Here is a 23814-nt window from a genome sequence, read left to right as displayed (position 1 = left end):
GACAGCAGAAGGAAATCTACTCTATAGCTGAAAACCAAAACAGGAACACAGAAAACCTAACAAGGAAATATGCGTCTAGTCTACAAACTGCCTGTCACGGGAAATCAACTGCACAGAACACTTTCGAGAAGACCAAGTGCATTTAAGTGCATGGGAGTGTCAGAATATTTGACAAGTTGAAAGAGGAAACAACATATATATATACTGTATATACTGGTGAAGACGTATAAAACCCCAAACAAAACATTTTGTTTAACAAAATGGCAAGATCGCTTCTGTTCTGGCCCACCGCTGGCCAACCAGGAAATTGAAAGGTACGTGGGGGAGGCGAGAGGGAGGTAAAAATTGTCACTGTTGGCCAGGACAGGAGGGATCCCTCCTGTCTCGGCCCACCGCTGGCCCACCAAGTGTTACGGCAGGTGCAGCGGAGGCGTGCAACAGGTTTGGAAAGGGGACGACGACAGGTAGACATTGACCCAAATATAAGCCGAGACCCCCCATTTTGGAGCCAAAAATCTCGGCTTTTATTCAAGCATATACGGTATACGCCTCAACTGAGTCCTGAGGTTTATAAATAGCTAAGCCCAGATATCAGGAATTAAATTAAATACTTCCAAATCTGAGATCATGCCCTTGAACTGCCATGAAATCAAGCAGGAAACTGAACCAGAGTCTTGTGAATACCAACTAAGATCAAATATCTAGGCATATACTTTGGCCCTACATTAGAAGAAACTTCACAATATAATTCAGATTACATCATTAAAATCACCAAATAATTAACTCAAAAATGGTTACCGCTAACATTAACATGGAGGGGCAGACTAAATACTCTAAAAATGACGTATAGGTCACTTGCATTCAGCAAACAAATGTTGGTTTCCTCTCCACTATAGCTATATTTACAATCTACTGTCCCTTGAGATTAAGGGGTCCTTTTTACTAAGGCGCGCTAGTGCGTCTTAGCGCGTGCTAAATGCTAACGCGTCCATTATCTCCTATGAACGCATTGCCACGGGTTAGCACTTAGCGCACACTAAGGCGCACTAGCGCGCCTTATTAAAAGGACCTTAACCCCCTATTTTACTAAGGTGTGCTAATCGATTAGGGCACACGCTAATGCATCCATAGACTAACATGCTCGCGTTAGCGTTTAGCGCGTGCTAATTCGATTGGCATGCGCTAATCGGTTAGCGCAGCTTAGTAAAACAGGGCCTAAGTCTTTATAATAGCAATATTACATCCTACATATTCCTGTTATTTCTGTGCTGTAATTCATGTATTACTTCCTAATGCTGATATCTGCAAAGTGTTTGTATAATTTTCTTTCTTTGTTTTACCTAAAAATTTCAATAAAATTTCTTGGAAAAAAAAAAATGATGATTCAACCTAAAATTAATGACATACTTAGTATGCTTCCTTTCCTACTACACCGGAAAATGTATCATTCAATAGAGCAAATTCTCTCCAATTTCCTCTGGAAAAGCAAACCACCTCGCATAGCCATCATAAAACTCAAAAGCACTAAATCAAATGACGGCTTTTTTATGAATATCATCAGTCCTTAATCTGACAAGGATCACTGAGGCTCATGGACACAGATAAAAACGAGGACAAAGAGGAAATTCAACAAATCTGCAGTAAACGGCGACGAGTCAAAATCGCGCGCGGACCATGCCAGGCAGACAATTGCGCGCAGAACATCTGCACGCTGGATTTAAACACTATTTTAAAGTGCTCTGAGGGTTCCCCCCCTTTACTTAGAACTGTTGGCGCTCCTGTTCACGTGGGGGGGGGGGGGTGAACCCCATCCATTACAGAAGAAAAAAAGAGGGAGAAAGGCTGTTTCCTCTATAATGGGGGTTCCCCCCCAACAGGAGCAAAAACAATTCTAAGTAAAGTGGGTGATTCCCCCCACACCCCCTCAGAGCGCTTTAAAATAGTGTTTAAATCCAGCGCGCTGGCGTCCTGCGTGTGATTGTCTTGCACAGTTTAGTCTATGTACCGTAGTAAATACGATAAGCCAACTCAGTTTCAATGCCAAAAAATGCAAAGTCATGCACCTGGGAAGCCGAAATCCATGCAGGATTTACACCCTAAATGGCGAGATCTTGACAAAAACTGAAGCAGAAAGAGACTTAGGGGTGATTGTCAGGGATGACATGAAGTCTGCAAATCAAGTAGAGCAAGCTTCATCCAAAGCAAGGCAAATCATAGGTTGCATACGCAGGAGTTTCGTCAGCCGTAAACCTGAAGTCATTATGCCACTGTATAGATCCATGGTGAGACCGCACCTGGAGTACTGTGTGCAATTTTGGAGGCCACATTACCGCAAAGATGTGCTGAGACTGGAATCGGTCCAGAGAATGGCCACCAGGATGGTCTCGGGACTCAAGGAGCTCCCATACGAGGAGCGGTTAGGGAAGTTGCAGCTCTACTCACTCGAGGAACGTAGAGAGAGGGGAGATATGATCGAGACATTCAAGTACCTCACAGGTCGCATCAAGGGGGAAGAGGATATCTTCTTTTTCAAGGGTCCCACGGCAACAAGGGGGCATCAGTGAAAAATCAGGGCTGGAAACTGCACGGTGACACTAGGAAGTTCTTCTTCACCGAGAGGGTGGTTGATCGCTGGAATAGTCTTCCACTTTAGGTTATTGAGGCCAGCAGCGTGCCAGATTTTAAGGCCAGATGGGACAGACATGTGGGATCTATCCGCAAAGATAGATAGGGAGGGTCATTGGAGTGGGCAGACTTGATGGGCTGTGGCCCTTATCTGCCGTCTATTTCTATTTCTATTTCTAAAGAAAAATACTACAGACAGATACACAAGATGCAGGCAAAGTTTATTTTAAACAAACAGATTGTTGCGTACAGATGAACCACTTTATGTAAAAAACGGTCCGTGTTTCAAACAAACTCTCTTCCTCAGGGGTCCCAAAAAGTAGTGGTTATAAAAGACACGCAAGAAATGTCTGATCTGTATGTTGTGTACTTGGACGGTGATGATGTGCTACCGAACAGCTGATGCAGTAGAAGGACACAGATACCACAGATGACCCAACTTTATCTATTATAATAAAATGCTAAGCGCACATGAGCACTCTTACCGGCGTGTTCCCTGATCCCTGATCTGTAGTTCCGTGGTTGGCAGGAGTACGCATGCGCGACACCGGGACTCTTCCTCCTGAGCCCCAGACACGCTGACCGCCTTCGGTCCCGTGGGCCTCTCAAGCAGCGGCGGTGGCAGGGATGGCGGAAACATTAAGGCGGCTGTTGGCTTCAGGCGTGTGCGGCGGCTTGAGGCTTTGGCGGAGGGCAGACACGAACGGAGGTAAGGGGTGCTGCTGGACAGGGGGGCAGAAAAAGGAAGGGAGGCCTAATGCCAGACAGGGGGAGCAGGAAAGAGGTGCTGATGGACAGGGGGGGCAGAAAAAGGAAGAGAGGCCTACTGCTGGACAGGGGGAGCAGGAAAGGGTATCAGGTCAAAAGCGCAGACAACTGAGCGCAATGTGGAGCCGCGCGCCGAAGAAAATGACTGTTTTAAAAGACTCCAACAGGGGGTGTGGGGGGGAACCCCCCACTTTACTTTATACAGATCGCGCCACGTTGTGGGGGCGTTGTGGGGGTTTGGGAGGTTGTAATCCCCCACATTTTACTGAAAATTTCACTTTTTCCCTAAAAAACAGGGAAACAGTTAAGTTTCCAGAATAATGAGGGGGTTACAACCCCCCAAACCCCCCACAATGCCGCCACGATCTGTATTAAGTAAAGTGGGGGGTTTCCCCAACATAAACCCCCATCGGAGCCCCTAAAAACACTCTTTTTCTTCGGCGCGTGCTTTCGTCTTGCACTCAGTTGTCGGCGCGCGCCTTTGTCTTCGGCGGTTTTGTCTATGAACCGCAGGAAAGAGGTGCTGATGGAAGGGGGGGGCAGAAAAAGGAAGGGAAGCCTACTGATGGACACGGGGAACAGGAAAGAGATGCTGATGGACAAGGGGGGCAGAAAAAGGAAGGGAGGCCTACTGCTGGACAGGGGGAGCAGGACAGAGGTGCTGATGGACAGAGGGGGGCAGAAAAAGGAAGGGAGGCCTACTGCTGGACAGGGAGAGCAGGAAAGAGGTGCTGCTGGACAGGGGGGAGATAAAAAAGGGAGAAGAGCTGCTGCTGGATAAGGGGAGCAGTGAAAGGGTGGTGGTGGACACAGGGGAGGTAAAAGGAAGGGAGAATGGACAGGGGGAGCAGGCAAGGAGTGGTGGTGGACAGCCGAGGAAAAAGAAAGACAGAAAGAAAGAAAGAAAGACAGAAATACAGAAAGCGGCTAAGGAGAGAGAGAGAGAGAGAAAGAAAGAAAGACAAGATACACACACACATATATTCTAGCACCCGTTAATGTAATGGGCTATAAGACTAGTTTGGACAATATAACCAAAAACTAAGCACAAACATGTGTGTCACAATGAAAGAGAAAGAATACCCAAAAAATTATTAATTATTTAGTTGAATTTCTAGCCCGTCCTCCCCGAAGAGCCCATAACGGGTTGCAAGTTTACATACACAGTAGAAGGTTTAGCACCAAGATTAGAACTTCACATACTGTAGATAGAACCATATATAACATGACAGCAGAAAAGGGCCACCGGCCCAACATGTCTGCCCACTCTAAGGACCCTTCCCCCCTAAGCACTTCCTCGAATAGAAACATATAACAGACAAGTTAAAAGGATGAAGAGCAGTAGCAGAAATTCCTATGCTTATGTTTGGGGACTGGCAAACGATGGGCAACAAGGATGCAAATTCAGAACAGCAGATTAAAGGGACGAACAGCAGCAGAGGGATAATTCTTATGAACTGTATGGAGAGGAGAATACAAAATTTGGGGGCTGAGCACAGCAGCATGGCAACCGATAGGCCCTATATGTAAAGCAGCTAGAATTGCAATACATTTGGAGTACAGGACAGATTTTGGCATTTATGGTTTGGGCACATGGAGTAGGGAGATAAGATCTAGCTTAGTTTCGCACCGAGGTTGCGCCTCGAGACTTAGGCCCTCTTTTACAAAGGTGCGCTACGCGTTTTAGCGCACGCTAAACCAACGCGCGCGCTAACCGCTAACACGTCCACAGGATAATAACATGCACACGTTAGCGTTTAGCGCACACGTTGATTTAGCATGCGCTAAAACGCTTAGCGCGCCTTTGTAAAAGAGGGGGTTATAGTTCTGCCTGTACGTCAAGTGGGGGGCACATTCAGGGTGGCAGAATAATCTTGCTGAGGTGGAAATAGAGGTTAGGGGCGGGTTGCTCACACCATTATGAAATAACAACAAAATACAGAAAATCTGACAAGACTGTGACACATGGACCATCCACCATCCGATTAAAGACTCAAAATGGATGAACTTGAATGTGCTCCACAGTCAATACAATTTACCACTGGGGAGCAAGCACATCTCTACAGTAAAGATACCGGAATTAAGTGACTTAGAAAGTCAATGGACTAGTTAAAATAAAGTAATTAACACAAACGGGAAGGGATGCAGGATTTGTGTGTAAAGCGAGAGTTGATATACAGTACTCCACCGATATTCGCGGGGGTTCCGTTCCAGGAACCCCCGCGAATGTTGAAAAACCGCGAATACATTTTTTAGCGAGGGAGACAGGAGAGGGCAGTCGGAGAGGCAGAAGAGAGCAGCAAGAGCGCCAGCGAGTGAAGGAAATCACTCGCGGTATGCTCTGACCGCCATTCCTCCACTAAAGTCGGGCCTCACCAATCAGGAGCTACGTGCCAAAGCAGCTCCTGATTGGTAAGGCCCAACTTTAGTGGAGGAAGAGGCGGTCGGAGCATACCGTGAATGATTTCCTTCACTCGCCGGCGCTCCGGCTGCTCTCTCCTGCTGCCCTCTCCTGCCTGGTCATTCGCAGTCAGAAAATACTGCGAATGACCGGGACCGCGAATCGCCAACTGTGAATGACCAGGGCAGTACTGTACCACTTTTCTGTGTGATTACAATCAAAGTAGTTTACATATTTTAGATGGGTACTTATTTTGTTCCTGGGGTAATGAAGCGTTAAGTGACTTGCTCAGAGTCACAAGTTGTGAGTCAAAACCTCAGGGTGCTGAAGCAGCTGCTCTAACCACTAGGTCACTCCTTTTATGGTCATGTACATCGTCCATCTTGGCTCTTGCTTCTCCATTTCCTCTATCTGACCTAGAACATAACTAGGGTGGGAAGCACGAGGGAAGCAGATTTCTGGAGATGGAGACCTGAGGGCAAGGAGGGAGTTAGATAGGTCTAGGAGGGAGTGAGATAGGAAGAACTGAAGAGACATGGAATATATCTATAAGTGGACAGAGAGGAGGACTTCATTGGGCTGTCTGACCTTTATGGGGCAGGTATGAGGTGATGTCACCAAAAGTACTTAGGGGGTTGTAGAATCTGAAATTTGTCACCGAGGGAGAGGGGAAGGAGAGGAGGAAAGGAGAGAACCTTGAAGAGAAGGAACATGAATGAAATTGTTCCTGAACAGTGGGAGGAGGCATGCCAGTTTCAGTTTTCACACAGGTTAGCCTTGAGCAGGCCCAAACTCCATAAGAATACACAAAATCAAAGAATATCTCCAGATAAATCCAGAAAGCTATATGAACCCAATAAGGTACCGAGATGTTCCCAAATAATAATTAATAATAATAATTTTTATTCTTGTATACCGCCATACCCAAAAAGTTCTAGGCGGTTCACATCCATTAATTAAGGTCCGCAGTGACACACGGATTTACAAAATTTTAACCAAATTGCAGGCAATGAAGAGGGGGGCGTGGGGAACTCTTTAACTGAGATTTAGCAGAGGTAACGGTAAGACAGAAAGCAGGGTTGTAAGGTAAGCGATAACGAGAGATAGACCAAGTGGGGAGAGGGGGGGGAGGAGGGGGAGCAGAAGGAACGGGGGGAGAGTGGGAAAGGGGAGAAGCAGGGGGCAAGGGGGATTAAAAGCCCTGTTCGCGGAAGAGGTGCGTTTTGAGAAGTTTTCTAAAACTAAGGTAAGAGGGGGCCTCGAGTATCATTTGGGCAAGCCAAGGGTTCAGCTTAGCTGCCTGGTAAGCAAAGGTTTTGTCGAGAAACCTTTTGAAATGACATAATTTTAGGGATGGGAAGACGAACAGCTGGATTCTGCGGGATTTCTTGTTGGTGAGATTCAGAGTGAAATGGTGATTGAGGTAACTAGGTAATAGGCCAAAAACTGTTTTGCAGCAGAAGCAGGCGAATTTGAATAGGACTCTAGATTCGAAAGGGAGCCAATGCAGCCTGGTGGTAGAAAGGCGTGATGTGGTCCCATTTGTTCAGGCCGAATATGAGGCGGACGGCAGTGTTCTGGATCAATTTTAGTTTCCTCATGGTTTTCTTCGTGGAGCTCAAATAAATGACATTGCAATAGTCTAGTACACTGAGAACGGAGGACTGTACCAAAAGGCGGAAAGAGGAGTCGTCAAAGTATTTTTTTATGGTGCGCAGTTTCCAGAGCACTGTAAAATGATTGAACCTGATTTTAATTTCTGTCCATTTCCCTAAATTAAGGGCAAAGAAGTTAATTACTGTAAATACTTGAATATAAGTTGATCTGAATATAAGTCGAGACCCCCATTTTCCCCCCCCAAAAGGAGGTAAAATGGTTGACTTGAATACAAGTCAGGTGGCTTAATATTCAAGTGCACTGCCCTGCCCTGTCAGGCTCTGCACCCAGCCTCCCTTTCCTCCATCCCCTGTCAGGCTCTGCACCCAGTCCCCTTTCTTCCCTCCTTTCCTCCCTTGTCAGACTCTGTACCCAGTCCCCCCCTCTCCTGTCAGATTCTGCACCCAGCCCTCCTCCCTCCCAGGCTCTTCACCCTATCCCCCCTCCCTGCCCTATCCGTCATACCTCCTCTGCCAATCCTTGGTGGTTCAGGGGTGCAGCAGGCAGGAGCAAGCTTTCCGTGCTCCTTCCCCGCTGCTAACCTGATCAGTCGGTGGCTGTCGCGAGTTGTGTCGTAGTATTCATAGCGTTCAAAACCCCGTCCATCCCCCGATTAAAGTATGCTGAACATCCAGAGCATTGACTACTGGATAAGTTCTATGATGCGCAGAGCTTCTGTCCATAAGGGCTGTAATTTAAAACACTCAAGCCACTTCAGCTGCAAAAAGCTGATAGGCTGTAATGAACGTAATTAAATTTTATAATGCATTTCTTTTAAAGATGGCAAACTGTATTTGGTGAAAATATGCCACTCTTCCGGAGCATGAATGCAGATTTTGGCAACAACTAAAGAAAAGCATGTTAATAAAGTAAGTTAGCAGTTCAGGACTCTGTATACCATGCTGAACCTCTTATTACTTAATCTAGAACAGTGGTTCCTAAACCTGTCCTAGAGGACCCCCAGGCCAGTCGGGTTTTCAAGATAGCCCTAATGAATATGCATGGAGCAGATTTGCATGCCTGGCACCTCCATTATATGCAGATCTCTCTCATGCATATTCATTAGGGCTATCCTGAAAACACAACTGGCCTGTGGGTCCTCCAGGACAGGATTGGGAACCACTGATCTGGAATGACTGCCGAGATGTGACATTACTTCCTGAGCATGGCCTGTGGCCCGTCTTCTTTTCAGCAGTTCCTTATTACAAATGTTGCTGGCCTGCTCCCAAATCTGCCAAAACTTCTAAAATAAAAAGCCCATCTCCTTTGGGGCAGATAGATTTTCTGGACAGATTTGCTTACGCTGATTTATTATAGCTAGGTAACTCTATTACTAATATATGATAGCACAGGAAAAAAAAAATTAGGCGAACATCTCATGCCCATCAATAACAAGAACAAAAAGGAAATGTGATAGGTTTCCGTGTAACTGGAAACCTTATAATAGAGAGAATCATTTACATCAGGCCTAAATTTGGCTTGATAAATGAATGCGCTGGGCTACACTCTCACTCAATGAAATGGGGGGAAATAACCCCCCTCTATCAGGATTAAAACACTGATGGAACAATAAATACAGGAGAGTGGTAGGACAGCTAGTAAGGAAGGCCAATGGACATATCTGGCTGGAAAGAAGCTAGAACTCACACTTCCTGTGAATAATTTTTATTCTCGACTCACAATCGAATATTTAGAGGGCCACATTCAAAGCCACTTAGCAGGGTAAAACGGCTGTCTGATAAACCAGTGGCTCCCAACCCTGTCCTGGTGGACCACCAGCCAGTCGGGTTTTTGGGATAACCCTAATGAATATGCATGAGAGAGATTTTATTATAATGCAAGTGACAAGCGTGCAAATCTGCTCCATGCATATTCATTGGGGTTATCCTGAAAACCTGACTGGCTGGTGGTTCTCCAGGACAGGGTTTGGGAACCACTGTATAAACCACCCTTCTTCATTCAGGCTTAAAGTCACAGAATATACATTCTCAGCTGGATGGGAACAGGTGGTCTCAGAAATGTGTTTGGGTTGGGGGTGGGGAGCAAATCTGTGTGCGTTATTTTCTGTAGAATTTTTGCCCTACACAGAAAACAGGTGCAAACGTCTATCAGTAACTGGTACCTATGGAAAATTGTCAAAGAGAAAGCAGATATTCAGCCACCATACTTAGGGTTACCATATGGCTCCAGAAAAAAGAGTAGCACAAAATCTTAAGGAAATTCTAACTAAGTGGTATAAATAGCCAAAATACATTCAATATCATATAATCCACTCAAATGAAGGGGTCTATACTCAGTTTGCTTCTAATAATTTACTTAGATTTCAGCAAAGCCTTTGATACAGTTCCTCATAGGAGGCTGTTGAACAAACTTGAAGGGCTGAAGTTAGGACCCAAAGTGGTGAACTGGGTTAGAAACTGGCTGTCGGACAGACGCCAGAGGGTGGTGGTTAATGGAAGTCCCTCGAAGGAAGGAAAAGTGACTAGTGGAGTCCCTCAGGGTTTGGTGCTGGGGCCAATCCTGTTCAATATGTTTGTGAGTGACATTGCTGAAGGGTTAGAAGGGAAAGTGTGCCTTTTTGCAGATGATAACAAGATTTGTAACAGAGTAGACACCGAAGAGGGAGTGGAAAATATGAAAAAAAATCTACAAAAGTTAGAGGAATGGCAACTAAAATTCAATGCAAAGAAATGCAGAGTAATGCATTTGGGGATTAATAATCGGAAGGAACCGTATATGCTGGGAGGAGAGAAGCTGATATGCACGGACGGGGAGAGGGACCTTGGGGTTATAGTGTCCGAAGATCTAAATGCGAAAAAACAGTGTGACAAGGCAGTGGCTGCTGCCAGAAGGATTCTGGGCTGTATAAAGAGAGGCGTAGTCAGTAGAAGGAAGAAGGTGTTGATGCCCCTGTACAGGTCATTGATAAGGCCCCACTTGGAGTATTGTGTTCACTTTTGGAGACCGTATCTGGCGAAGGACATAAGAAGACTTGAAGCGGTCCAGAGGAGGGCGACGAAAATGATAGGAGGCTTGCACCAGAAGACATATGAGGAGAGACTGAAAGCCCTGAATATGTATACCCTAGAGGAAAGGAGAGACAGGGGAGATATGATTCAGATGTTCGAATACTTGAAGGGTATTAACGTAGAGCATAATCTTTTCCAGAGAAAGGAAAATGGTAAAACCAGAGGACATAATTTGAGGTTGAGGAGTGGTAGATTCAAAGGCAATGTTAGGAAATTCTACTTTATGGAGAGGGTGGTGGATGCCTGGAATGCGCTACCCGAGAGAGGTGGTGGAGAGTAAAACTGTGACTGAGTTCAAAGAAGCGTGGGATGAACACAGAGGATCTAGAATTAGAAAATAATATTAAAAATTGAACTAAGTCCAGTACTGGGCAGACTTGCACGGTCTGTGTCTGTATATGGCCATTTGGTGGAGGATGGGCTGGGGAGGGCTTCAATGGCTGGGAGGGTGTAGATGGGCTGGAGTAGGTTTTAATGGAGATTTCGGCAGTAGGAACCCAAGCACAGTACCGAGTAGAGCTTTGGATTCTTGCCCAGAAATAGCTAAGAAGAAAAAATTTAAATTGAATCAGGTTGGGCAGACTGGATGGACCATTCGGGTCTTTATCTGCCGTCATCTACTATGTTACTATATTTCTACTGCAGGAAAAAGGCCTCAGAGTCTAGGACAGGGGACTCAAAGTCCCTCCTTGAGGGCCGCAATCCAGTCAGGTTTTCAGGATTTCCCCAATGAATATGCATGAGATCTATGTGCATGCGCTGCTTTCAATGCATATTCATTGGGGAAATCCTGAAAACCCAACTGGATTGCGGCCCTCAAGGAGAGACTTTGAGTCCTCTGTCCTAGACTCTGAGGCCTTTTCCTGCAGTAAACATATGATTGATAACAACCATTAGAAGCAAACTGAGTATAGACCCCTTCATTTGAGTGGATTATATGATGTTAGAAACATAGAAACATAGAAAGATGACGGCAGATAAGGGCTACAGCCCATCAAGTCTGCCCACACCATTTACCCACCCTCTTAAGTCTACTGACCCCCTAAAGTATAATTGTAATTGTATTGTCACTCTACTGACCTGCTCATTCAAGTCCATACCCTAGTGACCCTATCCCTTGGTATGACCCTCGTAGGGATCCCACATAGGTATCCCATTTGTTCTTGAAGTCTGGGATGCTGTGTGCCTCGACCACCTGCACTGGAAGCTTGTTCCAATGCTCAATCACTCTCTCCGTGAAGAAGTACTTCCTGGCGTCTCCACGAAACTTCCCTCCCCTGAGTTTGAGCAGATGTCCTCTTGTGGTCGAGGGTCCCTTGAGAAGAAAGACATCATCTTCCACCTCGACCCGTCCTGTGATGTATTTAAATGTCTCAATCATGTCTCCCCTTTCCCTACGCTCTTCGAGAGTGTAGAGCTGCAATTTGCTCAGTCTTACTTCGTACAGGAGACCCTTTAGCCCCGAGACCATTCTGGTGGCCATCCGCTGAACCGATTCAATTCTGAGCACATCCTTACGGTAATGTGGCCTCCAGAATTGCACACAGTATTCCAGATGAGGTCTCACCATGGCTCTGTACAATGGCATTATGACTTCAGGTTTCCTGTTGACGAAGCTTCTCTTGATACAACCTATCATCTGCCGTGCTTTAGATGAAGCCTTCTCCACTTGAGTGGCTGCTTTCATGTCAGCACTGATGATTACTTCTAAGTCTCGTTCTGCCGTAGTCCTGGTTAAAGTTTCTCCATTCAGGGTGTAAATTCTGCAAGGATTTCCGTTACCGAGATGCATGACCTTACATTTCTTGGCGTTGAAGCCCAGCTGCCAGATCGAGGACCAATTTTCTAAAGTACGCAGGTCTTGCTCCATAGCATCCTGTAGATTATAGCCGTTTACTATATTGCATAATTTGGCGTCATCAGCGAATAAGGTTACCTTGCCTTGAAGCCCTTGAGTCAGATCCCCAATGAATATGTTGAAGAGGAGTGGGCCCAGGACTGAACCCTGTGGCACTCCGCTAGTCACCTCCGACATTTTAGAGAGGGTACCGTTAACCACCACCCTCTGAAGTCTGCCACTAAGCCAATCTTTAACCCATGCAGTTAGAGTCTCTCCTAATCCCATCAATTTTATCTTGTTCAGCAGCCTGCGGTGTGGGACGCTGTCAAACGCTTTGCTGAAGTCCAGGTACACGACGTCCAAGGACTCTCCTGAGTCCAGTCTTCTTGTTACCCAGTCAAAGAAGCTGATAAGATTGGACTGGCATGACCAACCCTTGGTGAATCCATGTTGACTGGGATCCCGGAGATTTCCCTTGTTCAGGATCGTATCTAATTTATACTTAATTAGTGTTTCCATGAGTTTACACACTATTGAGGTGAGGCTTACCGGTCTATAGTTCGCAGCCTCAGCCTTGCAATCCTTTTTAAAAAGGGCAGATTGAGCCATTCGGATTTTTACTTCTATTTCTTTCAGCGGAAGTAAAACCCAGATGTCTTAAGGTTTTAAACAGTAGCTGAAGATGGCCACTGCTGGACTGAGCCTCAAGCCTCGGTACCATGATCCAAACGCCAAGAGCAGGGGGGGGGGGGGGATGCAGCTGACACTGTGTACACTCCAAAGAAACGCAATTGGTGTCTGTACAGCCTGGGCTAGAACTCCTGATTGAGTCAAGGAGTAAGCCAACAGTAGCGGAAAACCCTGAGTTGCACTGTTCAAGCAGGCTGGCTGAGCAGGTTCCCGCAGGATCCACCTGTCAGCTGCACATCAAAGTCTGCTCCTCTCACGCAGGCTAGGCATTCGCCGGAGTTGTTCCATGCAAAAATCACAGGTGGGGTTTTTTTTGTGTGGATTTAACAAACAGTATAGACCACTTTAATTTACTAATAGTTCCCAGTTGTCATTCTTGTGCTCGAGGAGTGCCAATCAAATATACTGAGTCAATAGTATAGAGGGTAGTCTCCCAAAGGATAGAACCAAACAAATAAACAACAAATAAAGGAGAACTCCTTATATATAGAAAAGAAAACTTTCAGCCAGGAAGGTGCTCAGAACCTTGAACAAAGGTGATGAAAAACACTAACTGGGGAAGAACCCCTATAAGTGTTTCAATGCTCTATCATTGCATCTTCTCCACTGGAAGAAAGAAATCTGTGAAAAACTTGTGCAAAAACTTAACTGGTGTCAAAAATATATATATAATATAATATAAACAAAGTGTATTTCTAATAATGCGCTGAAACTTAGCTTGCATGGGTGGTTAGGAAGCAGGCTCACTCCAGCAGCAACTTTTTCCTTCCTCGTTACCCAAAATTAGGAAGTGATGTAATTTTGGGTGACGAGGAAGGAAGAAGTTTCACTCTGTTCCAGCTTTTGAAGGCTCTCTGAGGAAGCCAATGGCGAAACACGTTAGAGCCTGCTGGAGTGAGCCTGCTTCCTAACCACCCATGCAAGCTAAGTTTCAGCGCATTATTAGAAATACACTTTGTTTATATTATATTATATATATATTTTTGACACCCGTTAAGTTTTTGCACAAGTTTTTCACGGATTTCTTTCTTCCAATGGAGAAGATGCAATGATAGAGCATTGAAACACTTATAAGGGTTCTTCCCCAGTTAGTGTTTTTCATCACCTTTGTTCAAGGTTCTGAGCACCTTCCTGGCTGAAAGTCTTCTTTTCTATATATAAGGAGTTCTCCTTTATTTGTTGTTTATTTGTTCGACTTTAGGCGTGAGCATTTACGCCAATCAAATTACTGGTATAACCGAGCACGCCTAAACGTTGTAGTTATGTACGTAGCATATGCAAGCCTTTCTTCCTCCCTTTTGAAATGCCTTTTATCATTCGAGCACCAAGATTATACTATACGCAATAGTCCTTTTAGTTATTTTTTTTTGGGGGGTGGGGGGATCTCAGCGATGCGTTTCTTCGGCTAGTTTTCTTTCGTTTGCCGTCATAGAGATCATACATCAGATCGTCACTGATCCATTTCAATTTTGTTTATATTTATACTTACTTTTCAGTTCTTTTAATAAATATAATGCTTTATAGACTTGGTCCATTTTCATTATAACGGTAAATAAATACTTGGACAGGGGAGGGCAGAAAAAGGAAGGGAGGTCTACTGCTGGACAGGGGGAGCAGGAAAGAGGTGCTGATGGACAGGGGGGGCAGAAAAAGTAAGGGAGGCCTACTGCTGGACAGGGGGAGCAGGAAAGAGGTGCTGCTGGAAAGGGGGGGAAGAAAAAGGAAGGGAGGCCTACTGCTGGACAGGGGGAACAGGAAATAGGTGCTGCTGGACAGGGGGGAGGTAAAACAAAGGGAGAAGGGCTGCTGCTGGATAAGGGGAGCAGGCAAGGGGTGGTGGTGGACAGCCGAGGAAAAAGAAAGAAAGACAGAAATACAGAAAGTGGCTAAGGAGAGAGAGAGAGATATAAATAAAGACAAACACAAATAACTTAGCTTTTGTTTCCTTGTGTTCCTGTCGGTAAGGGGTTTATTCCACCGACAGGTCACATGTTTCGCCTTCACTGTCTCAAGGTGAGACACCCCCTTTTATCACGGTCACCAGCCACTCTCTCGCTGTATTTCAGCTCTTGAAAAGCAAGAGAGTGGCTGGTGACGGTGATAAAGGGGGTGTCTCACCCCGAGGCCGTGAAGGCGAAACATGTGACCTGTCTTTACTGACAGGAACACAAGACAATAAAAGCTAAGTTATTTGCATTTTAAGAATTTACTCACTGCTATAATGAAAATGGACTAAGTCTATAAAACATTATTTTTATTTAAAGAACTGAAAAGTAAATTAGAACTATAAACAAACTTGAAATGCATCAGTGACGATCTGATGTATGATCTTTATGACGGCAAACGAATGTAAACTAGCTGCAGAGATGCATCGCTGAGATCCCCAAAAAACTGCTACTACTACTATTACTACTATTAATTATTTCTACAGCGCTACCAGACGCACACAGCGCTAGCTAAAAGGACTGTTGGGCATATGCTTGGTGATAGCATCTGGACTCTACTCTACTAACTAAGATAGTGTTGCTGGAAACTAAGAACATAAGAATAGCCTACTGGGTCAGACCAATGGTCCATCAAGCCCAGTAGCCCATTCTCACAGTGGCCAATCCAGGTCCCTAGTACCTGGCCAAAATCCAAAGAATAGCAACATTCCAGCATCTCAAAGAAGAGCAACATTCCGGAACCCCAATGAGAGCAACATTCCAGAGCTGAGATTGTGATGTCATAACGCCTCACGCCACAGTGCCTCAGAATCAACCTCATTAGTGATGTTACAATGGCTTGATTGTCCTATACTTGGCACACATAAGAGCATAAGAACAGCCATACCGGGTCAGACCAATGGTCCATCAAGCCCAGTAGCCCGTTCTCACGGTGGCCAATCCAGGTCCCTAGTACCTGGCCAAAACCCAAAGAGTAGCAACATTCCAGCATCTCAAAGAAGAGCAACATTCCAGAACCCCAATGAGAGCAACATTCCAGAGCTGAGATTGTGATGTCATAACGCCTCACGCCACAGTGCCTCAGAATCAACCTCATTAGTGATGTTACAATGGCTTGATTGTCCTATACTTGGCACACATAAGAGCATAAGAACAGCCATACCGGGTCAGACCAATGGTCCATCAAGCCCAGTAGCCCGTTCTCACAGTGGTCAATCCAGGTCCCTAGTACCTGGCCAAAACCCAAAGAGTAGCAACATTCCAGCATCTCAAAGAAGAGCAACATTCCGGAACCCCAATGAGAGCAACATTCCAGAGCTGAGATTGTGATGTCATAACGCCTCACGCCACAGTGCCTCAGAATCAACCTCATTAGTGATGTTACAATGGCTTGATTGTCCTATACTTGGCACACATAAGAGCATAAGAACAGCCATACCGGGTCAGACCAATGGTCCATCAAGCCCAGTAGCCCGTTCTCACGGTGGCCAATCCAGGTCCCTAGTGCCTGGCCAAAACCCAAAGAGTAGCAACATTTCAGCATCTCAAAGAAGAGCAACATTCCGGAACCCCAATGAGAGCAACATTCCAGAGCTGAGATTGTGATGTCATAGCGCCTCACACCACAGTGCCTCAGAATCAACCTCATTAGTGATGTTACAATGGCTTGATTGTCCTATACTTGGCACACATAAGAGCATAAGAACAGCCATACCGGGTCAGACCAATGGTCCATCAAGCCCAGTCGCCCATTCTCACGGTGGTCAATCCAGGTCCCTAGTACCTGGCCAAAACCCAAAGAGTAGCAACATTCCAGCATCTCAAAGAAGAGCAACATTCCGGAACCCCAATGAGAGCAACATTCCAGAGCTGAGATTGTGATGTCATAACGCCTCACGCCACAGTGCCTCAGAATCAACCTCATTAGTGATGTTACAATGGCTTGATTGTCCTATACTTGGCACACATAAGAGCATAAGAACAGCCATACCGGGTCAGACCAATGGTCCATCAAGCCCAGTCGCCCATTCTCACGGTGGTCAATCCAGGTCCCTAGTACCTGGCCAAAACCCAAAGAGTAGCAACATTCCATTCAGAATCCTAAAGAACAGCAAGATTCTGGAATCCAAAAGAGTAACAAAAGATTCCGCAACCCCAAAGAGTAGCAACATTCAATACAGAATCTCAAAGAATAGCAAGATTCCGGAATCCCAGAGAGTAACAAGATTCTAGAACCCCAAAGAGTAGCAACATTCCATACAGAATCTCAAAGAATAGCAAGATTTCGGAATCCCAGAGAGTAGCAAGATTCTAGAATCCCAAAGAGTAGCAATATCCCATGCTACCGATCCAGGGCAAGCAGTGGCTTCCCCCATGTCTTTCTCAGTAACAAACTTTCTCCTCTCTCTATTTTTAAATTAAAAAATAAATTAACAAAAAGAATATATAATTAGAATCAAGACAGTCATTCTAGAACACAGAGGTTAAAATGCTCTCGCAAGCTTTTTTTTTTTTTACAGCTCAGGTGAAACCAGGGCTTGGATACACACCAAAGGGGAAATTCTGTAAAAAGATAGGCATCTATCTATAATAATAAAATGCTAAGCGCGCATGCGCACTCTTACTGCATGTTCCCTGATCTGTAGGTCAGTGGTCAGCAGGAGTGTGCATGCGCGACACCAGGACTCCTCCTCCCGAGCCCCAGACACACTGACCACCTTCGGTCCCGCGGGCCTCTCAAGCAGCGGCGGTGGCAGGGATGGCGGAAATGTTACCGCGGCGGCTGTCGGCGCCTGCAGCCGTGGCGGCTATGGCGGAGGGCCGACACGAACAGAGATAAGGGGTGCTGCTGGACAGGGGAGGGCAGAAAAAGGAAGGGAGGTCTACTGATGGACAGGGGGAGCAGGAAAGAGGTGCTGCTGGAAAGAGGGGGAAGAAAAAGGAAGGGAGGCCTACTGCTGGACAGGGGGAACAGGAAATAGGTGCTGCTGGACAGGGGGGAGGTAAAACAAAGGGAGAAGGGCTGCTGCTGGATAAGGGGAGCAGGCAAGGGGTGGTGGTGGACAGCCGAGGAAAAAGAAAGAAAGACAGAAATACAGAAAGTGGCTAAGGAGAGAGAGAGAGAGAAATAAATAAAGACAGACACAAACACATATATTCTAGCACACGTTAATGTGACGGGCTATAAGACTAGTAATATATAAAAAGAAAGGTATCTCTTGTCAATCACACTTAGCTGCCTATTACAGAATTGCGTCTAACTTAAAACTAATGTGGGCCAGGGTTTTAAAGGTCTCCATTATAGGCATTTAAGTCCTTTAGAGAATTGTGCCTAGCAGTACCCAAGTCCTTCTCCCCCACACACCACCTAAACACGCCGACTTTGAAGTTAAGCACCATGTGATTGGCATCTAAGAAGACAGGCGCCAATTGCCCAATTAATTTTTTTTTAAAAATGAGCTTGTTAAAGCTCATAATTTGAGCCAATTTACTAATTAAGTAAGGCGCCTAACTTAAGCATCTTTTTATTTAGGTGCCTATTTTTAGGCGCCTCTTATCAAATTTTTTACCAGCCTTCATTTATGACTGACTGAGGATTTCTTCACTTTCCTTCCTCCCTTAATGTATCTAGTCTGATCAATGCAGAGATGTAGGCCTGGTTTAAATCGGTATTCAAGCTTTCCTAAACTAGCGCTCTGGCCCATAGTCCTAATATACCCACTACCTCTACTGGCTGTATAGAACTAAGCCAAGCCACTACAGCCTCACTATCACAACATGTTCCCGGTTCTTATGCTATGTTCTAAAGCTGCCGCATCCCCTCACAGGGAAACCAAGAACAAAGTCCCCTGAAAAGAAACTAGTAAGAGTTATAATCTGGAATTGTTACAGAATCCACTTTCTACTGACACTGTATTGAGAATATCACGCCTCTCGACATATTTAGTACATGAGCCAAAGAAAGAATCGGACACTTTTTTCCCCCTTAATGATTTGTTAGCACATCTTCAAAACATCAGCCCCCTAGTGTATATATTACAAAAGTGTTTATTGAATAAACTGCAGTGTTTCTGCCCATTCTTTCATCAGGGGTTGAAAATGTTCTAATATATTCTAGAAAACAAAGAGAGAAAAAAACCAACACAGTCTGCAGTGAGTGAAGAACAAAGCAAAACAAAGAGAACTGCAGACAGATGTACAAAGAAGCAGGCTAAATTTATTAAAACTGAATTATTGAATGTGGTTAATGTTACCACCTTGAAACAAACCAAAGGACCTGACATGGTCCGTGTTTCGGTAAACACGCCTTCTTCAGGGGTCCTAATAAACCAAAATAAAGCTCAAAATATACATCAAGAATGAAAATGTGAAAAAATACATGCATATATGTAGATCACTAGTGAAAATATAAGTGAAAATGTAAATCAGCTATCACAAACAAAAAAATTGTAAATCAGCTATCACAATCAGCTACTTTACGGAGAAGGTGGTGGATGCCTGGAATGCGCTCCCGAGAGAGGTGGTGGAGAGTAAAACTGTGACTGAGTTCAAAGAAGCGTGGGATGAACACAAAGGGTTTAGAATCAGAAAATAAGATTAAATATTGAACCTTAGTTCAATATTTAATCTTATTTTCTGATTCTTGCACGGTTTGTGTCTGTATATGGCCGTTTGGTGGAGGATGGGCTGGGGAGGGCTTCAATTGCTGGGAGGGTGTAGATGGGCTGGAGTAAGTCTTAACAGAGATTTCGGCAGTTGGAACCCAAGAAATAGCTAAGAAGAAAAAATTAAAAAATTTAAATTGAATCAGGTTGGACAGACTGGATGGACCATTCGGGTCTTTATTTGCCGTCATCTACTATGTTACTATGTTACAAACACACAGCAATACATATAAACACCTATCGCCAAGATATGACCTTCAGCCTGACATTTCAACGTAAGCTGTCACGTATTTTGTGATTGTATTAATTAGAGTAAATATATTCTCTGGGCTGTTTTATATCAGTTCATAATGATGCAACCATTTCACCAAATAAAATATGCTGTAATGAATCTAGATTAGCCCCGACTTTGGAGAACACAAGGACTGCTTCTTGGTGATTAAGGCAAATATTCAGATCTCAGCAAAACAGGAAGTTTGTGTGTGGGTTAGAGAGGGGTGGGCAAAGCGAAGCAGACGAGACAGACTGCAGGCGAGAGAGAGAGAAGCACAGGGGCTTGGGACTGGAAAATATCTGAGTAATCTACATTGTGCTAAACAAGGTTTTTCTGGAGGAGGCAAAAAAGCACTAAACAAAAAAATTGTCTGACCAAGTGGTCCAAGTAATGCATTACTAAACAATATTAAATCCCACTTTTAAGTTGAGGGGTCTTTTAATTTAACAATAAACATAATACTTTGGTATATCATTTATATAGAAGGATCTAGGGGGAAAAAGCCTCAGAAACTGAAGCAACACTCTCCATTTGATGCCTTTTTGTTTTCTGTAGGAGGGCCATATCCAACCTCGTAAAGTTCTGAGGTCTTCAAGTCTGCAAGTGCACATCAGTCCCGAATCCCTGTGGTACTGGGATTGTGGCCTATCGATTGGAAATTAACAGAGTCAGGCCTTGAAAATGACAAAAGGGGTGGGGGGTTCCAATATCTGTTCATGAAAAAATTACCGGTATATTTGGAAAAAAAAAAAAAGACAACGACAGAAAGAGGAAGGAAGCAACTGACTCACTTGCACGGTAGAATGCGGACCACGTCGCTTTGCTTGTAACTCTCGATGCACACAGCACAGTGATCAAAATCTGGGTCTGTTTCCTAAAAAAAAAAAAAAATAAGAGCATAAGGAATTAAAGATTTTACAGGTTACAATGTAGAAACTTCCCCCTCCCCCCCCCTGAATTCTTCATTTTAAACCTTAGGGATATTTCAGTTAGACTTTCAATTTATTTGATAAAATATGTTATACACAAAAAATGTGGAAATTTCTAATGTTCATGTCATGTTGTATAGGATTTAACTGTACACAGAGCTGCCGGAAACATTTCTGGGAGGCTTGTGCATATAGGACTAAATTCAAGAAAGCATACCAAGGTGGACCCTAGCATCCGGTAACTATGATTTGAATTGTTCATTCATTATAAGCATCATTGAGATGCCATTTTGTTTAACATAGAGCAGACATGTCAAACTCTGGCCTGCAGGGTAATAAAATTTGGCCTGCCAGACGATCAAACATTTTCACTTAAGTTGGCCTGCCGACAATATATTTTTTTTATTTACCCAGGTACAAGCGGCTTCCCGCTCTCATTGAAGCAGCCTGTGTGAATTACATTACATTACATTACATTAGTGATTTCTATTCCGCTTGTACCTTGCGGTTCAAAGCGGATTACATAAGAAGAAGCTGGACATTTCCAGGAGGGTACATGACATTTAGGGTAAGACATAGTTACAGAATGAGTATAGACTTGGTAACATTGGATGAGAGCAGTTATATTACATTACATATCAAATCTTTTTCCGGTTTTTGGTCGGTTGAGGATTTGGTGTCAGGGAGTGGGTAACCTGGTCGGTGTATGTGGAAGAGGAGATTAGGTGTTATGAATATGGTTTTTGAAAAGTAGCGTTTTGAGTTCTTTGCGGAATGCTTTGAAGTCAGATGTTGAGGTTAATAATCTGGTTATGGAGGGTTCGAGTTTTGCTGCATGCGTTGCTATGAGGTTATCGTAAAGCTTTTTACGATGAGTGCCGTTGAGTGGTGGGTATGAGAATGGTGTCAGTGTTCTTCTTATTCTGGGTGGAAGGTTCCGGTGTAGGCGATCGATTAGATAGGCAGGTGCTGTACCGTTGAGTACTTTGAATGCGCTAGTCCTGCCAGATGAACGCCTCCCAGCAGAAGGCACACACACTGTGCAGCTGGCGGCAGTGTGTCTCCCCAAGCTTCTGCTGCTCCATCCCTCACGTATGCTATGGCTGTGCAACTTGTGCAGAGACTGGCAGGAAAAGGCGCCGCGCCGAAATTGGAGCCCTGCCGTAGCCTTGTCAGCATGTTCCCTCCGCCGCGGTCCCGTACGTCAGAGGAGGGGCGGGACCGCAGTAGAGAGAACGTGCTTCGGAGGCGGCAAGGCTCCGATTTTGACGCGGCTCCTTTTCCTGCCAGTCTCTGCACAAGTTGCACAACCATAGCATACGTGAGGGATGGAGCTGCAGAAACTTGGGGAGACACACTGTCGCCAGCTGCAGTATGTGTGCCTTCTGCTGGAAGGTCTTCATCTGGCAGGACTAGCGTATTCCCACCAGTCACACTAAGGGGGCACTCATTTTGGGTGTGCATAAGGCCACTGCTCCCCGCCCCCCAGCTGCGTGACTTGGGGCAACTCCAGCCTTGATTAGACCAGCAGCAGAAGAGTTGAGAGGTGTTCATCTGCAGATAGAGAACATATAAAATAAATCAAGAGGGGGAGGGAAGGGAAGGGAAGAAGAAAGAAGGAGACCCTGGCAAGCGAGTTATTAGAAGACAACCAGAGCCTGGGATCACAACACGATTTGAATAATGACCAGACAACAAAAGGTAGAAAAAATAATTTTATTTTCTGTTTTGTTATTACAATATGTCAGATTTGAAATGTGTATCCTACCAGAGCTGGTGTTAAGACTGAAAGCGTGAACTAGGAAGAAATTTCTTTTCTTACAGGTCCCACGGCGACAAGAGGGCATCTGCTAAAACTTAAGGGGAGAAGATTTCATAGTGACACCAGGAAATACTTCTTCACTGAACGGGTGATTGATCGATGGAATAAACTTCCACGCCAGGTGGTCGAGGCCAATAGTGTACCTGACTTCAAAAGTCGATGAGACAAACAGGTGGGAGTGCTACAAAGCTATGCATGAAAGAGGGGTACACCAGGGAGGGAGGGTTCTTGGGTGGGCAGAATTGTTGGGCCGCCGGCCCTCTTCTGCCATCATACTCTATGTTTCTATTTTTCTATGTTTCTAGAACCTAACAGAGAGAGGAAAAGTCTTTTTTTATTTATTTTGTTTACATCACAGAGCCGGCGTAGGGTTGGAGAGGTTGTAACACTATACTTCTACTAAGACTAAGGGGTCCTTTTATTAAGGTGCACATTTAGCGTGCGCTAAATCGGTTAGCGTATCTTAATAAAAGGACCCCTAAGTATCTTAATTAAAAATTCAGCCCGTGACTTAGCCTATGTTTTAGATTTCGGCCCCTTAAGAGATTGAGTTTGACACCCCTGACAGAGGAAACATTTAAGATTGAAGCACCGACGCTCATAGTGATTGGAAATGATTAACTTTTGAGTACACTTTGGACCTATAAACAAAGTTTTCAATGAGAGATTATTTTTATTTTAAGGTGTATGAGAGGCTCATGTTTTCCTAAAGCAGCGAAACACTGGCCTTTGTTGGAGGCAATGGGACCTATGGATTGAACATAAGTTCCACTATTTGCTTCTGTTCCCTAATGGATTATGAACTGAGAATATATCAAGGTTATTGTGCACTTTCTTTAATGTGGATTGGTTGGACAGCTTGTGGATTAGACAAGACGGGGGGGGGGGCAGTTATGCTGGTGATGGTATTGGCAAACACTATTTCTGCCGCATAGTTAGAGATTTTTTTCCTTCCCAATATTGTTGGTTTGGAAGGTCATTTTTGATATTTTGATTTTGTTCCCCTAACTATATTTACAAATGGGGATTTTTTTGGTGTGAATTTTTGTTGGAATTTTCATAAACAATGCCAAAACCTATAAGGGGGTGGGACATCTTGCGAAGTATGGAAAAGATGAGGGATTCAGAGAAGCTCGAGAAATGGTCTAGAACAGGGTTGTCCAACGTCAA

The 23814-nt window shown here is 44.7% G+C and overlaps 1 protein-coding gene across 3 annotated transcripts in view; it reads right to left on the bottom strand.

Moving 5' to 3' along the window:
- The window catches only part of RNF130 (ring finger protein 130), a 210816-nt gene that overhangs the window by 50859 nt on the left and 136143 nt on the right, over nucleotides 1-23814 (bottom strand). For all 3 annotated transcript variants that reach the window (XM_033927584.1, XM_033927585.1, XM_033927583.1), the window contains exon 5: nucleotides 20685-20767. In XM_033927584.1, coding sequence (XP_033783475.1) covers nucleotides 20685-20767 — 83 coding nt within the window. The remainder of the gene's footprint in view (nucleotides 1-20684; nucleotides 20768-23814) is intronic.

Source organism: Geotrypetes seraphini, chromosome 18, assembly GCF_902459505.1.
Source record: "Geotrypetes seraphini chromosome 18, aGeoSer1.1, whole genome shotgun sequence".
In the NCBI taxonomy this organism is placed as follows: Eukaryota; Metazoa; Chordata; class Amphibia; order Gymnophiona; family Dermophiidae; genus Geotrypetes; species Geotrypetes seraphini.
The sequence above is the reverse complement of the archived record's forward strand: the minus strand, read 5'-3'. Positions and strand labels throughout refer to the sequence as shown.